Source organism: Rhododendron vialii, chromosome 4a (assembly GCF_030253575.1).
Source record: "Rhododendron vialii isolate Sample 1 chromosome 4a, ASM3025357v1".
In the NCBI taxonomy this organism is placed as follows: Eukaryota; Viridiplantae; Streptophyta; class Magnoliopsida; order Ericales; family Ericaceae; genus Rhododendron; species Rhododendron vialii.
Window position 1 is genome coordinate 8,389,477 of NC_080560.1, and position 14,777 is coordinate 8,404,253.

General features: G+C 36.9%; 2 protein-coding genes across 3 annotated transcripts in view; one reads left to right on the forward strand and one right to left on the reverse strand.

Moving 5' to 3' along the window:
- The window catches only part of LOC131323043 (uncharacterized), a 131,135-nt gene that overhangs the window by 79,299 nt on the left and 37,059 nt on the right, over positions 1 to 14,777 (forward strand). The gene's annotated exons all lie outside the window — the stretch shown is intronic.
- LOC131323049 (uncharacterized) lies at positions 6,071 to 9,223 on the reverse strand. Of its 2 annotated transcripts, none has more exons than XM_058354668.1 (3): positions 9,015 to 9,223; positions 6,675 to 6,793; positions 6,071 to 6,345 (listed from the first exon to the last, which is right to left on the reverse strand). In XM_058354668.1, the coding sequence occupies exons 1-3, from the start codon at positions 9,147 to 9,149 to the stop codon at positions 6,276 to 6,278; spliced, it is 324 nt and encodes a 107-aa protein (XP_058210651.1). In that variant the 5' UTR covers positions 9,150 to 9,223; the 3' UTR covers positions 6,071 to 6,275. The 2 variants fall into 2 exon arrangements, with proteins under 2 accessions (XP_058210651.1, XP_058210652.1); XM_058354669.1 differs by having other exon boundaries at positions 6,714 to 6,793; positions 9,015 to 9,213.

Consider the following 14,777-nt stretch of genomic DNA (forward strand, 5'->3'; position numbering starts at 1 on the left):
TTTCTTTTTCTTTTTTGGTTCCTACTGTGCATGTATTACAGTGTACGTAATCCCACTATAATGTATCCACATTAGAGGTTGCTCCATTGGCCAGGCATATAAACTAAAGTCCAACAGACGCCAATCATCAAAATCTAGTGCTTTCCTCGTCCTTCCCTCCCGCCGTCCCAAATTGCCCGCCCCCCACAGGGGCAAAAAATCGTGCAATTTGCAGTTCGAAAAACAAAGTACTTGCAAGTATCAGTTTTCAAGTTTCTTTACACCAAATTAAAGTAATTCAAGAGCTCTTTAATATGGTGCAAAGAAATTTAAAAAATAATGCGCGAAAGTATTTAATTTTTTTTTAATTTCAAAATTGCACATCTTTTCATAAGGGTCTAGTAATTTGAGACAAAAGGAGTATATGTATAACAAATCCTGAAACTGAGTATTTTTGTCGACAACGATGTTACTATACTTTTATTGGCTCGTCAATATAATGAAATGCCTCAACTATGATTCTATATTAGTAATACTAAACAAAAAGAAAAAAACAAAACCATGTTGGCTACATCACCATATTGTAAACATGTTGTAGAAAAATATTGTAAGTATAACATTTCTGCTAAACAAGATGACAAAATTGATTTTTGGCAGCTTGCATTCCCAAAGTTGAAGTACCTACGTCTCGACACACTAGGAGGGATAGTTCTTCAGCAACTTCTGGGCGCTTGCACAACAAGCATAAGTACCCTGTATTTTTCCAAATGTGACGAATTATCAACAGTTGTTTCGCCTCGTTTGTTCCGGAATTATGTGGAAATATTGCGTGTGGAAAGTTGTAGTGGGGTGACAGAGGTTTTCCACTTTGATGGGCTAGAAGTTGGGGAAGGTCAAGAATGCGTTGGGTCATTAATCCAAGTAAGAATGATAGAATTGAATACCCTGCCTAAGTTGACATGTTTGTGGAACAAGAATCCCCTCGGTCTTCTGGGTCTTCAAAACCTAGAATACCTAACCATTCACAATTGCCCCTTGTTGCGAAATCTTTTGACAGCTTCCGTCGCCAAGGCCCTTGGTGGGCTTAAAGCACTCTATCTGATGTCTTGTTCCACAATGGAAGAAGTTATTGCAACAGAGGAAGGCCACGAGCATGTGATTAATGATCAAGAGATTGTATTCCCCAAGTTGGAGTGGTTGATACTCAAAGACCTATCAAATCTAAAAAGTTTCTGCAGTGCGAATTACAATTTCAACTTGTCATCCTTAGAGACAGTGGTCGTAAAGAGGTGTCCCAACATGCAGACCTTCACTTCTGGATCCGTACGCATGCCACCAACAATTTTTATTACTCGAGGAAATGAAGGCCCCGTGATAGAAGATCTCAATAAGCATTTAGAGCAGCAGCATTCGAAAGGAGATCAGGTAACGGATGTTTGACTTGACGTAATTCCAATTTTTGTAGTCTTTTTCTGTGTCTACCAAATTTATGGCTGATTGACTACACTATCAGTTGATGAACTCTTCAATTAATTAATGGTATAATAAGAGACGACTACTCAATTGATGGTTCCTTAATACTACTTTATATTTTTGTTGTCATTTAGGAAACTATAGAGGACTACGAAATGTATGGCGAGGAAGATCAGTTCATGATGTATGGCGAGGAAGAACGGTTCATCCTGTATGGCGAGGAAAGTAGGTTTGATCCTCCTTCATTATAGCTTTGTTTTCCATATTGACATGATTAAATAATATTTGTTAATTGTTAAGTAACGACTGATCAAATAATAAGTACAAAAACAAAAAAGTACATCAAATACTACGCAGTAGTATTTCGTTATTATTACTGTTTGACCTTGTTCTTTTGAACTTAACTTAAATTTGGAAGTTGTCCTTATTTGAGTTTTTTTGCATTTGTTAGATTTGCACCAAATTTTTGTTAGTTATTAATTCGTCTCGACGAGAGAAATCGGAAAAGTAAAATTTTGGCACTTTTAACCAAGTATTTTGAGAAATAACCACTTGTTAGCAAAAAAATGACATTTTTCACTAAAAAGTGGTTATTTCTCAAAATACTTGAATAAAAGTAAAAAAAAAAATTAATTTTCCGATTCCTCTGTTGAGACGAATCAATAACCCATAAAAATTTGGCGCAAAACCAACAAATGAAAAAAAAATTCAAATAAGGACAAACTTTCAGATTTAAGTTAAGTACAAAAAAACAAGGCCATTCTGGAAAAAAAGAGAGTCTAATCTCAATATGCAAAGTTCTACATATTTTATTGAATCTTGTTTGATAAAACTCAATTAGTTATATTATACAAAGCTCGCAAAATCATGAAAACTATTATAAATTCAAATATATAAGCAATAAAAAATGACCCAAATTCAAAAAATGGGAGTAATAATTGAAGATTTATTAGGGACCCTGTGCAGGGAAAAAGGATTGACTACATCACTCGCCAACAAAAATCTGTGAAATAGTTATTGCATTAAATGACTTACTATATGTCTGTAACTTACAAACTTTTATTCCATCAACTATTTTGATCTGCAGTTATGTGCGAGTTTGAGTGGCTAGAGTTGCTATGTCTGGAGTAGGTGGATTCCCTCGAAGGACAAAACTGTGCTATTCCATGATTCCAATAAGTTGGAAATAAACATTTGATGGTGCTGGTTTCTCTATATGGCCAGGAAGAACTTATACATTTCTAATCTCCGTTATTTATGTGTGTTTTCTGCTAAAATGGGCATGCTTTACAGCTTCCAACCTAGCTTGATCGCTTACTTATTGTTTATGAACAGATTTATGAGATTGTCGCTCAGAAATACCCTATAGTATGTGGCGATGTGCAATTGAGGGTTGAATTACTCTGTGGTGGAGTTGCTCATAAGTTTTTTTTTTTTTGGGTCTGTAATTACATCTGCAGTGCATTGGATTGCAAACACTATCTTCTCATATTTGTTCACTCGGATCCAATCTATTTCTATAACTGCTCAGGTCCAAGTTAGTGGGCATTTGTACTGTCCTTATTAGCATGCATGGTATGTATGTGGTGTTCTTCTTATTTAAGAGAAGAGGGAGAAAAAATACTCTAGTCTAGAAAGTTTAATTGGTCAACATAGCCAACAACACTCGTGAGTAACTTAGAGTATCAAAACAGAACTCATACTGTAACAGACATACTAGAAAACGCAAGACAAATTTATTTGTTATTGACATATGGAACTGTCAAATTCATGAGTCGTGATGATGTCAATACAATTGCAACACTTTTTCTTTTCTCTTTTGGGTAAATTAACCACTTCATAAAACAAACAACCTCAACATACAGAGCAGGCAATACATAAAACAAAACGGAGAAATGCGTGATAATAAATCTGGGGTTAGAACCAGCAAAAAAATGTGGGATTAGCAAATTGGAGCAAAAATCCCAATTGTAGTGCAAGTGAGGAGGAACCTATGTGCATTCAAGAACATCAATTTGTCATTTTATTCAGAACTTGAAAGCCAGAACATAGTCACCATTGACTTGCCAATTCTCATATAACAGAAATTTTAAAAAAAAGGTTTAAGACATATGGTGCTCCATGGTAGCACATCAGTCAAAACTTGAAATCCAACTGTGAGGATCAGACCTAGAAATGGATAAAGAGTATTTAGAAACTAGCTCAGTCAAGCTTCACTTCTCTAGTTTGCATATCCAATTGAAGATAGTGGAATGGCTCTGTTGGTTCTCCCCTGTGTGGCACAAAAGTTATAAAATTTTCTCAGTGGCAACATACACTTCAGAGTTCCATGTGTAATGGTCGAGGCTAAGTGCGCAATAGTTTTGTAAATAATTAGCAAAAAATTGAAAAAATCAGATTTCACAGTTTCAGGAATCCTAGCAATGGATTAACAAAGTAAACTGTATAATGACATATATGCTACATATCAGCATTCCAATAAATGAATGCCCAATCAAAAACTTTCAGCGACCAATAAGAAAATCCTTAAGATTAAAGGGAAAATTACCATAGAGGCTCTATGAGTACCTTAAAAAGAACTTACATTTGAAAGAAAGACAACACTACTGCAGGAAAAATATATACCCAGGTTTTGAGAGCATGCATTGCCAGAAGAGATTGAAAGGATCGGGTACTGTCTTTAATGGGTTGCCTTCAAAGCATGCCTACACACAGCACTAGCCAAATAATCTTAAAATGTGCCAAAAGGAGCATTACTTGATGGTGGACCATAAAAAGCAAAGTGGAAATGATAGCACACAGGCCCACAGGCATGACAAAGATCAAATATTTTCACTTCCTACTTGAACTTGAGCATTTGAAGTTTGAATGTCAATCACCTCTTGGCACAACTTAAAATACCTTATAATCTTTTCCTTCGTTAGTTGCCGACTTGCTGACAAGGAAAGTAAAAACAGAAAACAGCAGGGAAAACTGCAATTTGAAACATGATTCAAAAAAATATCACAAGCAACAGATACGGTTGCCACAGAATTGAATCCGTTAAGAGAACTTTTATGAAACCAATACTGAAAAGTAAACTCCAAGAAAATATGCTTGTGGCCTCGACAATATCAAAGGATTAGATTGCTCTTCTACTTGTTTGCAGTGTCCTAAGAAGTTACCTTCAGAAAGTTCCCAAGAATTTTCAGAGCAATTATCTCCAAATTCATAGAAGCTACATCTCTATTTGCAAAATGGGTAACCAATAGAAGAGTAATGCAAAGACTATGATGGGTCTAATCATTGTAACTGATTGATTTAATTAAAAGGTCCTTGTACCCCACTAGTCTGGCAAATTCAAAACTGGGACATCTTTAATACTCCGTTAGTAATTTTTTCCCCTATTTTCTTTCTGTATCTTCTTCCAGTCTTAGACATCACTGGACCTACGTTGTAGTTGATTAGGACAAGTTCTATTTAAACCCCTTAAAGTTGCCGCCTTCTGGATACAAGGTTGACATAAAAAATGAGCGTTGATATCATTACTATGACCTCATCAAAATTCAGGAAGGTTGAGTAACTCTAGCTTGATATTTTCGTTTTTTTAGCCGAAGGTAGGATGTTATTTTGTTCATTGGTTAGATGCTCCATCAGCTCCATTTAAAAACCTCAGTCTCGCACCACAAAATAGTGTTAAGGGAGTGCTGAACCAACTGTGCTGATCTCTGTTATTGATACAAAAAAAAAGAAGAAGATAGTTTTGATATTTCAATACTTCCAGCCCATAAGATTTTAGAAACCCTTTAGTTAATTTACACTGACAAACCAAAGTCGCCCATTCTAGCCAATTAATTGCTTTGATATTCCAATACTACAGGCCCATAAGAGTTTAGCAGCCCTTCAGTTTCATTTACGAAAGTATTTGCTTTTTTGAATTACAAAAGTTCATGTCTCCAGATGGAACATCGTAGCACTAATTGTGGACCAATCCTGAGAGATGTAAATAAGAAGAGCCGTGCTTACTTTTGGCAGTCGTCAAACTTCACTGCCAAATCGTCAAACTTCTCATGTAAGCATTATTCTCATGCAAGTTTGTACCAAAAGGGTCAAAGCAAATACCAGCATCAGACATCAGTGAACAAAATTCAGGAGGAATCTCTTGTTCAACTCAAGGAGAAAAACAATAATAAACTGCATTCGGAAATAATCCACAATACGCTAATAATTTTGTCTTCTTGATTGAGTTGAGAAACATGTGGTTTTGCAATCAAACTACATGAACTTCTGGAAGGCATGACCTTAACGGGCTTTATCCCACTGGGAATCATTGATCAGATTTATAATATCTAGAGCTCCAAAATTACCTGTCCAAGTTACGAGGTGTCCTCTAATGATAACTCAGTGACAAAACATACCACCCCTTTTCAGAAGTTGGAACTAAGCTCTCAGCCTCCATTATAACTGGAGAAACGTAAAATAATAAATCTCCAATTACTACCAGCAAAAAATAATGTGGGATTTGTAAATTGGAGCAAGAATCCATCTGCAGTACTGTCAGTGAGGAGCAACTATGTGCATTCAAGGATATATCAATCAAAAGTTCCACGTTCTATGATTACGATCTGATATTTCAAAGTTGGAAGCGAGAACATCAATTTGTAATGTTATTCAGAATTTGGATGTCAGAACATAAGTCACCATTGACTTGTCAATTTTCATATAACAGAAATTTAAGAAAAGGTTAACACATATGGTGCTCCATAGTAGCACATCAATCAAAACTTGAAATCCAACTGTGAGGATCAGACCTAGAAATGGATAAACAGTATTTGGAGACAAGTTCAGTCAAGCTTCACTTCTCTAGTTGGCGGATCCAATTGCAGATAGCGGAATGGCTCTGTTGGTTCTTCCCTGTACGGCAAAACAGTTAATAAATTTTCTCAATGGCTCTCAGAGTTTAGAGTGTAATGATCAAGGCTAAGCAACATCAAAGTTGAGCATTAGTTTTTTAAATAATTATCAAAATATTCAATTTAAGATGTCACGGTGTCAGGAGTCCTAGCAATGGACAATCTTTAGTTAACAAAGAAACTGTATAATGACATGTATGCTACATAGTACATATCAGCATTCCAATGAATGAATGCCCAATCAAAAACTTCCAGTGACCAATAAGAAAATACTTAAGATTTAAACAGAAAATACCATAGAGGCTCTATGAGCACCTTAAAATAACTTACATTTGAATGAAAGAAAACACTACTGAGGAAGAACTATACCCAGGTTTTGAGCGCATGCATTGCCAGAAGAGCTTGAAAGGACCGGGTACTGTCTTAAAAGGGTTACCTTCAAAGCATGCCTACACACAACACAAGCCAAATAAGCTTAAAATGTGCCCAAAGGAGCATTACTTGATGGTGGACCTTAAAAAGCAAAGTGGAAATGATAGCACACAGGCCCACAGGCATGAGAAAGATAAAATGTATTCACTTCCTACTTGAACTTGAGTGTTTGAAGTTTGAATGTCAATCTTCTCATGGCATAACTTAAAAAACCTAATAAATAATAATCACTTCCTTCGTTAGTTGCCGACAAGGAAAGTAGAAAACAGAAAACAGCAAGGAAAGCCGCAATTTCAAATATGATTCAAATATCACAAGCAACATATGCTGAAAACTAAACTCCATGAAAATACACTTGTGGCCTCATTATCAAAGTATTAGCTTGCTCTTTTATTTGTTTGCATTGCCCTAGGAAGTTATCTTGAGAAAGTTCCCAAGAATTTTCAGAGCAATTGTCTCTAATTTCATAGAAGCTCCATCTCTATTTGTAAAATGGGTACCCAAAAGAAGAGTAATGCAAAGACTATGATGGGTCTAGTTACTGTAATCATTATGTGCCCCAAAACATCCAGAGACGTGTAGCTGATTGATTTAAAAGGTACAAGTACCTAGTCTGGCAAATTCCAAACTTGGACATCTTTAATAGTTACTTAGTTGCATGCGAACAGCCAAGTAATTTTTTCCCCTAATTTCTTCCTGTAACTTTTTCTAGTCTTACACACCACTGCATAAGTACTTATAATCCCAGTTTTGCAGGAACATTCCAAATTCATGGTTCCAAAATACCTTAAGAAAGCCCATTTAGCCACGTCATAGTTGATTAGGACTTGTTTTGTTAAGTTAAACCCCTAAAAGTTTCCTTCTTTTGGCTACAAGGTTCACATGAAAAATGAGGATTGACATCATTAGAGTGACCTCATCAAAATTCAGGAAGGTTGTGTAACTGTAGCTCGATATTGTTATCGCTTTGGCCAAAGGTAGGATGTTATTGTATTTGTCGGTTAGATTAATACCAAGGTATTGATACAGCCCCATCAGCTCCACGAGTGCTAGACCAGCTCTGCTGATCTCTGCTCTTGATAAACCAAGATAGTTTAGATATTGCAGTGTAAGTGGCCCAAAAGATTTTAGAAACCCTTTAGTTTAATTTACATTGACAAACCAAAGTTCCCCAAATCTAGCCAAGTAGTTGCTTTGATATTCTAGTACTACAGGCCTATAAGATTTTACGAACAGTTCAGTTTAATTTATACTGAAAAACTAAAGTTGCCTAAATCTTGCGGCCTTGCCAAGTAGTTGCTTTGTTGACCTACGGAAGTTCATGTTTCCAGTCCCTGTCATCTCCTCGTAGACTCCTTAGCTGCCTCTTAGTGTTAGTAAAGAAAGAAAAGAAACTGTTTACTTCAAAATGAAAATTACACTCAAAATTCCCTGCAGACCAACCTTGATCAATTGATTAGGGTCATAACTCAAACCCAGGCAACGAATAATAGGCCTCCAAAAGCAAAATATATGAAATATTACATATGTCAAGTAGTTTGGCAGAAAGGTGTGTGTGTGTTTTAACCATGAGATTTTGTGTTCAAAACTTGGTCTCTACAATTTTTAAAACAAACAATCTTTTTACATTGTACAAGAAATGGTTTTGATTAGGTGGCCTTGATACTCGAACTCACAACCAAAGATACCAAAGGCTTGTTTCAAGCCGTCTGCCACTGAACTACAAGGCTCCCTTGCCTCTCATTTTGAATAACTAATATATTATATAGATACAAACAGTTGAGAGGCCTCTGAAAGCCTTGTAAAACTCAGGGCCGGGCCTGGTAATGTAGGTATCACGAGCCAGCTCACACCTGTTTCACACGTTTCTGCGTAGGGTGAGGCGGCCCAAAGAGTTGCCAGCAAGGAAAATCGATCCTCGGACCTCAGGAAAGAGCAACCCCAGGTCTCGAGCCAAGACCACGAGGCCAACCCCTTGTGGTTCTTTTGTTTCTCTATTAGTCATAATTTCCAGATTGGGGCATCCAAACACACAATCGACTTGGTATAGAGAGCAAAGCACAGCAAGAGATATCTTCAAAAAACAAAGCTACTTCTCCACATACCCAAATCAAGATTAAACACGAACCCGCAGAGCATACAACTGTTCCACACTAAAAGCGTGTAAATCTAAATATAACAAGTATCTACGTAATGGGTAATTCAAGATTAAGAAGATGACAGGGGAAAAATGTTTACTTGGATGACATCTTCAACTCGATCGTTGCATCTGTGTGGTGTGGGCTGTTTGTGGTCTCCCTCTGACATCCCCCATGGGCTCTCTCTCCTCGCTACGGGTCTCGGACTACTACCACTGCTACTCTCACTGCTCATCTCTCTCTCTCTGAACTTCTTCTCCTGCCTCCTGTGGTATCTGATTTGGGGGCGGAAGTGGAAGAATTAAAATCCGCAGTGTCAAATCGTTTTTGGGTAAATTACAGTTACCTTCCTTGAGGTCCTGAGGAGTTGAGGTTATCCAGTAGGAGTACTGAGAGCATGTACACTACATTGATAAAATACTTTTTTAGTTATTTTGGAGAGGAGAAATTCAAAAAATAGCCCAGCATTAGATTAGGTAAAATGGTAGGTAAAATAAATTTATGAATAGGGCTTAACCACTTTTATCTAAGTACTATTCACACTCATTTCTTTTTTTATTGTTTCTTTCTCTCTCTCCTCCATCCTTGGGGGAAAAAAGAAAAAGGAAAAGAGTGAAAAAATATATTTTTTAATTGGTGTTAAGGAAAATAAATAGTATTAATATAGTTGTGAAAGAAAAAATTGATAGCTAAAATAGAATTGTGAACTGTTCACAAGGTATTATACCAATCCATTGATAAACTTGCTCTAACTTTTCATAGATTTCCCCTTAGGGGTCGTTTCGATGGGGTTTTGGCAAAGGGATATTAGTTTTGCCCTTTGTTAGTACGTGGGACCAGGCACTAGACCTCGTTTGGGAAACAAAAAGCAACGGGGCTTAGTTTATTGATAGGCGCGTAAATGTTCACATTAGCGCCCCTAATTTATCTTTGTTAAGTCTCATTTATATTATTATTCGGAGCTTAATGCTTAATTTGTGTATTATAGGTATTTGGAGGATTTGATAGAAGAATATGCGAAATTGAAATATTAAACGATGTTTGATACTCGGCCGTTTGGAATCAATCAAGTGGAGTTGCAATTCAGAGTATCGATTCACAACTCAATTGACGGAATTGATGATGTTCACTGAAACCAAACAAATAATAGTTGCCCTTGGACTTTGGTGGGCCCAATAGTTAGCAATTGGTTTGACTTAATGTTGGGCCAAGAATGGAAAAGTGGAAGTCGGTTTGGAATAGAAGAAGAAGAAAAGAAAATAGGGCTGCCGAGGGGGAGGAGGACTACAGCAGCTTTTGGACTTCTTCCCACGGTAATAAAAAGACAAAGATTGGGGCTGCCGTGATTCTTCTTGGGATCACGCAACCGACGGGGCAGACCGTGGAAAAGAAGGAAAAAGCTGCTGCTGCCGATAACTGATTTTCCCACGGACAGAAAAAGGCCGCCGACTGCTGCAATCGTGAGGATTGTTCCGATTTTATTTTACAGCTTTAGAATACGGTGTTTTTCTTCATAGCTTTTTTCTTTTTAAGTTCTTGAAATTTTATTTAAGTATTTACAGTTCGGTAACTTATATTGATTTATGTTCTTCATTAAAGTTATTTGATTATTTTTGTTTGGTTTGAATTTTTTGTTTATTTTTCATCTCGCGCAATAGAAGTATGTTTCAAGTTAGGGTTTCTTGTGTTTCTTGTTCAATGATTAGTGAGTAGTCGTTTAGGTAGGGTCGCGGGGTGATTAGCACATCGTGGCTAGTCCGGGCACTGCTCTTATTTTCAAACATTGAATCAGACAATTTTAGATTGGTAAAATACTTCCTGCAGACGAACCCAGGCATTGTTGGAGCCCATGTGAACGGGAGAATGGGGGTCCAAAACTCATTCTCCGCTGCGCATGGGTAAACGGCGACCATGAGGTCTCGCATCTTGCGGGGTATCTTTTCCAAATAAAAGTTGAATGTTTTTAAGAACACCGAATGGAGCAGGTTAATCCGGACTGGTTACGAATGCTACGAACCCTACGACCAGACCTTCTTTTAATTATCTAAAAAGTTCAATTATTTCGTAAGTTTAGTTAATCTCAATCAACCGACAAGGGGTGGCTACCTAAGAGCCCATTTAAATTATAACAACCCGAATTTTTAGTCAGCACACATTACCGTCTTTGTGGATTCGACTCCGGACTTACCGGATATTGTGCTACGTCGGTTTCCGCTCTACGCTTGGGGCAACCCATTAATCTAGGACTAGGAAATCGTCAAGCATTTTTGGCGCCGTTGCCGGGGACAGTAACATGTGTTAAGAATTCGGGTAGTTATTTTTTTTATTTGTTTTCTTTTTAGTTCTTTATTTTTTATTGTTGAAAAGGAAAAAAATGGCCGATTTTGCAAAGTGCTATGGAGGTTATACAAAACAATTTGAATGTTCAGTATCACTTCCTATATTTTATGGTTTGGCCTCAGAAAATTCTTTTTCGCATATTGCTTACCTTGCGAAAGCTTTTGCTAGCGATGAAGTGACTCTTTTACATGTTTTCCCAAAATCTTTGTGTGGTCGTGCTCAAAGTTGGTTTATTTTTTTGAGTCCAGGATTGACATGGAGTGAGATTGTCATACAGTTTTTCAAAACTTTCAATCCCTCGTATGAGACTCATATGCTTTTACAAGATCTATCAGATTTCTCTCAACAAGATGATGAGTCTTTGTCACAGTGTTGAGAGCGATTTAAATTTGTCGTATTCTCTTGGTCGAGTTATAATTGTGAGCTTGGTAGTCTTCTGGCTACCTTTTGCCATGCTTTAAATCCTAAGATATGCGAAGTGGATTTTAGGTCCACTGATGAATTTCTGGATAAAAACCCTGAAGATGCTTGGGATTTCTTAGATGAATTAACTCAAAAGCTCCAATTTTGTGAGTTGACTGAAAGTTTTAAGGATACCAATTTTGATGCTAGAGAAAGAGAGGAAATAGAGCCGCTTCCTGAGGATATTAATTCTGATGCGGGGGAAAAAGAAGAAATAGAGCCACTTCCTAAGAATTATGATGCGAGAGAAAAAGAGGAAATAGAACTACTTGTCATTAGTGAAGGCTATATGCCTTTTGAGGAGTCATTGCCTATAGTTGCACTAGATTATATGCCTTTTGAGGAGACATTGTCAATAGTTGCACGGAATAATCCAGTACTCTCAGCTTTAGATTGTGCCACCCCTGCTTCTGAATCTCCACTTTTGCAAGAGTTTTTAAATGTGGAGCTGATTGATTTTCTTGGTGTTGATGAATTTAATTTAGTTTATCATCCATATCTTGTGGATTTTGTCAACAATTTGAAAATTAATCTAGTTTGGGCTATACATATGTTGGAATTTAAATGTCTAAAACGAATTCGGCAAATGTGCTACTCGAAGTATCTTATCTTATGGTATGGTCGGGTTCAATACTTGATAAAAGGTGTAGAATGGAGCGTTATGTTCATTGTCTTAGCTTTCATTGGCATGATAAATGTTCGGTACCCACGTTTGGCTACTTATACTTTTTTTTTTTTTTTTTGATGGTCTGGTATAGCCACCCGTTTCTCGCTTGAGAAATAGGGAGAAAAGTAGTACCCGTGTCTTTCGCGTGAAGAAAGTGGATGGTTTTTTGTATTTTATTTTTCTTTCTTACTTTGTTTATTTCTTTTAGTTATTTTTTTCTTGCTGTTTTGGAGGCTAACATTTTGCAGGTTGTTCGATCCAAGTTGGGGGGTCTCCCTCACTCTCTAATTTACTCTGCTTAGCCCTCCTTTCCGAGGTGATATCTCTCCTCTCTTTTTTGTTTATGTCCGATCTTTATTTATTTTTATTTTTTTTATGCTTTCAATGCGAACATTGAATAGTTCAAGTTGGGGGGAGGAATCACTTTGTTCTTTATCTTGTTAATAAAAAAAAATTGAAAATTAAAAATACTTGTTGGATCCTTTCTACTTGAGACTTGAAGATTGCAATGTTTACTTGTTGGTTGCTAGTGTTGAGAATTGTTGGGCATTACTTGAATATGATATTGCATGTTAGTTCTTTTTGCTAACTTGGCGATAGAAATTTATTCTGGCATACATTCTTAGCATCTTTGCACTGCACGTTTGTTGGACCTTGACTGTTTGTGAGTTGTGACTTGAGTGCTTTCAATGGCTAGATTAGTGGAGACTTATGCCCATGTGAGCTTTAGTGCCTTATCTTTTTTTGGAGTGGTGTCACATAAACTCTTCGTTTGTCGTAAAAAAAAAAAGAAAGAGAAAGAAGCTTAATCGTTGTCGATCTCATTATCTTTGTCGTCAAGTATTGGGACTTTATGCATGCCTATTATATCTTCTTTTGGGAATGGAAAGTTATATGGTTGTATTGCCCCTAGGAGATGATAATAGGCCATCTTTGCTGATTGAGCCGGTTCGTTTCTTTTTCTTAAATACTTATATTTGCGAGCCACATTGAGCCTCTTGCATGAGCCTTTTTCTTGTTAAGCTTTACCAACCAAATTTTGTCTTGAGAATGGCGAGCTAATCATGTGAAGATTAATTTTTGAAGAGAATGGAGGAAGTGTATTTGAGAGAGTTGTGCTTGAAATATGGTGTATTCTTCCCCATAGCTAAAAATAAAAAAATTGAGAAAATAGAAATAAAGAAAAAAAATAGAACTTGAATGAAAAAGGGGAAGACACCCTTGCATTTGTTTGAAAAAAGAAACGTGTGAATTTCACTGGGGAATTGTGTGAAGGGTTAAAAATAAGAGAGATGTGACGGAGTTGAAAAGAATGATAAGAGGGTGCACATTGTTACACTTGCCCTATATTGTTTTAGCTTATTCTCAGACACTTGCTTATGATTTATCCTACCCTTTGAAGCAATTTTCCTTACCCAACAATATAACCGAATAAAAGTCCTATTTGATTTTAGGGGCAATGGGCTGTAAATTGGTGAATAGAGAGAATTTCCAATACTTGGCATTCCGTTCATGAGATCGTGTGTCCACTATAAAAAGCTTTCTTTTCGTGTCATCGTGTGCGGAAGTATTTGCTTTCATTTACATAACGTCTGCCCGCACATATTGAGAGTAATATGCACATTGTTTTGAGTGATTTCATTTGTTGAGTGCATAACACGGTGAGAATTGAAGTCGAGACTCGGTCCGGAGAGAGTACTTGGTTGTGGTTCACTTGTGGTTAAGGTCATTGCTCACACATGCTAAGGTTTGGTGCCATGATTTATTTCTATGTTTTGATAGCCTCTAGAACTATTTTCGCATATGCTATATTCTTGGCATTGGCGTATCAAAGAGTTGCATTGCAGTTCCCTTTTGAGTTCCAAGTAAAGGGATCCACGGTGTTTTGTGGATGATCACTGCTGAAAATCCTCACGAGATTTCACTCGTCCTACCGGGGCCGCCTGGGGGTTTAAAAGAACTATCGGTTAATTTATTTCTTTTTAGTTGCATTTTGTTTTCTTTGCTCGGGACTAGCAAAGTATAAGTTGGGGGGTGTGATAGGCGCGTAAATGTTCACATTAGCGCCCCTAATTTATCTTTGTTAAGTCTCATTTATATTATTATTCGGAGCTTAATGCTTAATTTGTGTATTATAGGTATTTGGAGGATTTGATAGAAGAATATGCGAAATTGAAATATTAAACGATGTTTGATACTCGGCCGTTTGGAATCAATCAAGTGGAGTTGCAATTCAGAGTATCGATTCACAACTCAATTGACGGAATTGATGATGTTCACTGAAACCAAACAAATAATAGTTGCCCTTGGACTTTGGTGGGCCCAATAGTTAGCAATTGGTTTGACTTAATGTTGGGCCAAGAATGGAAAAGTGGAAGTCGGTTTGGAATAGAA

Bases quoted from the DNA above. Each gene is read 5' to 3' on its own strand.
- LOC131323049 (XM_058354668.1), bottom strand. From the start codon at position 9,149: ATGAGCAGTGAGAGTAGCAGTGGTAGTAGTCCGAGACCCGTAGCGAGG. The intron at 6,794-9,014 runs GTAAACATTTTT...TGTTGTGTGTAG, and splicing joins GAGTTGAAGATGTCATCCAA to GCATGCTTTGAAGGTAACCC. The intron at 6,346-6,674 runs GTAAGTTATTTT...TTTGCCGTACAG, and splicing joins GTGTTTTCTTTCATTCAAAT to GGAAGAACCAACAGAGCCAT.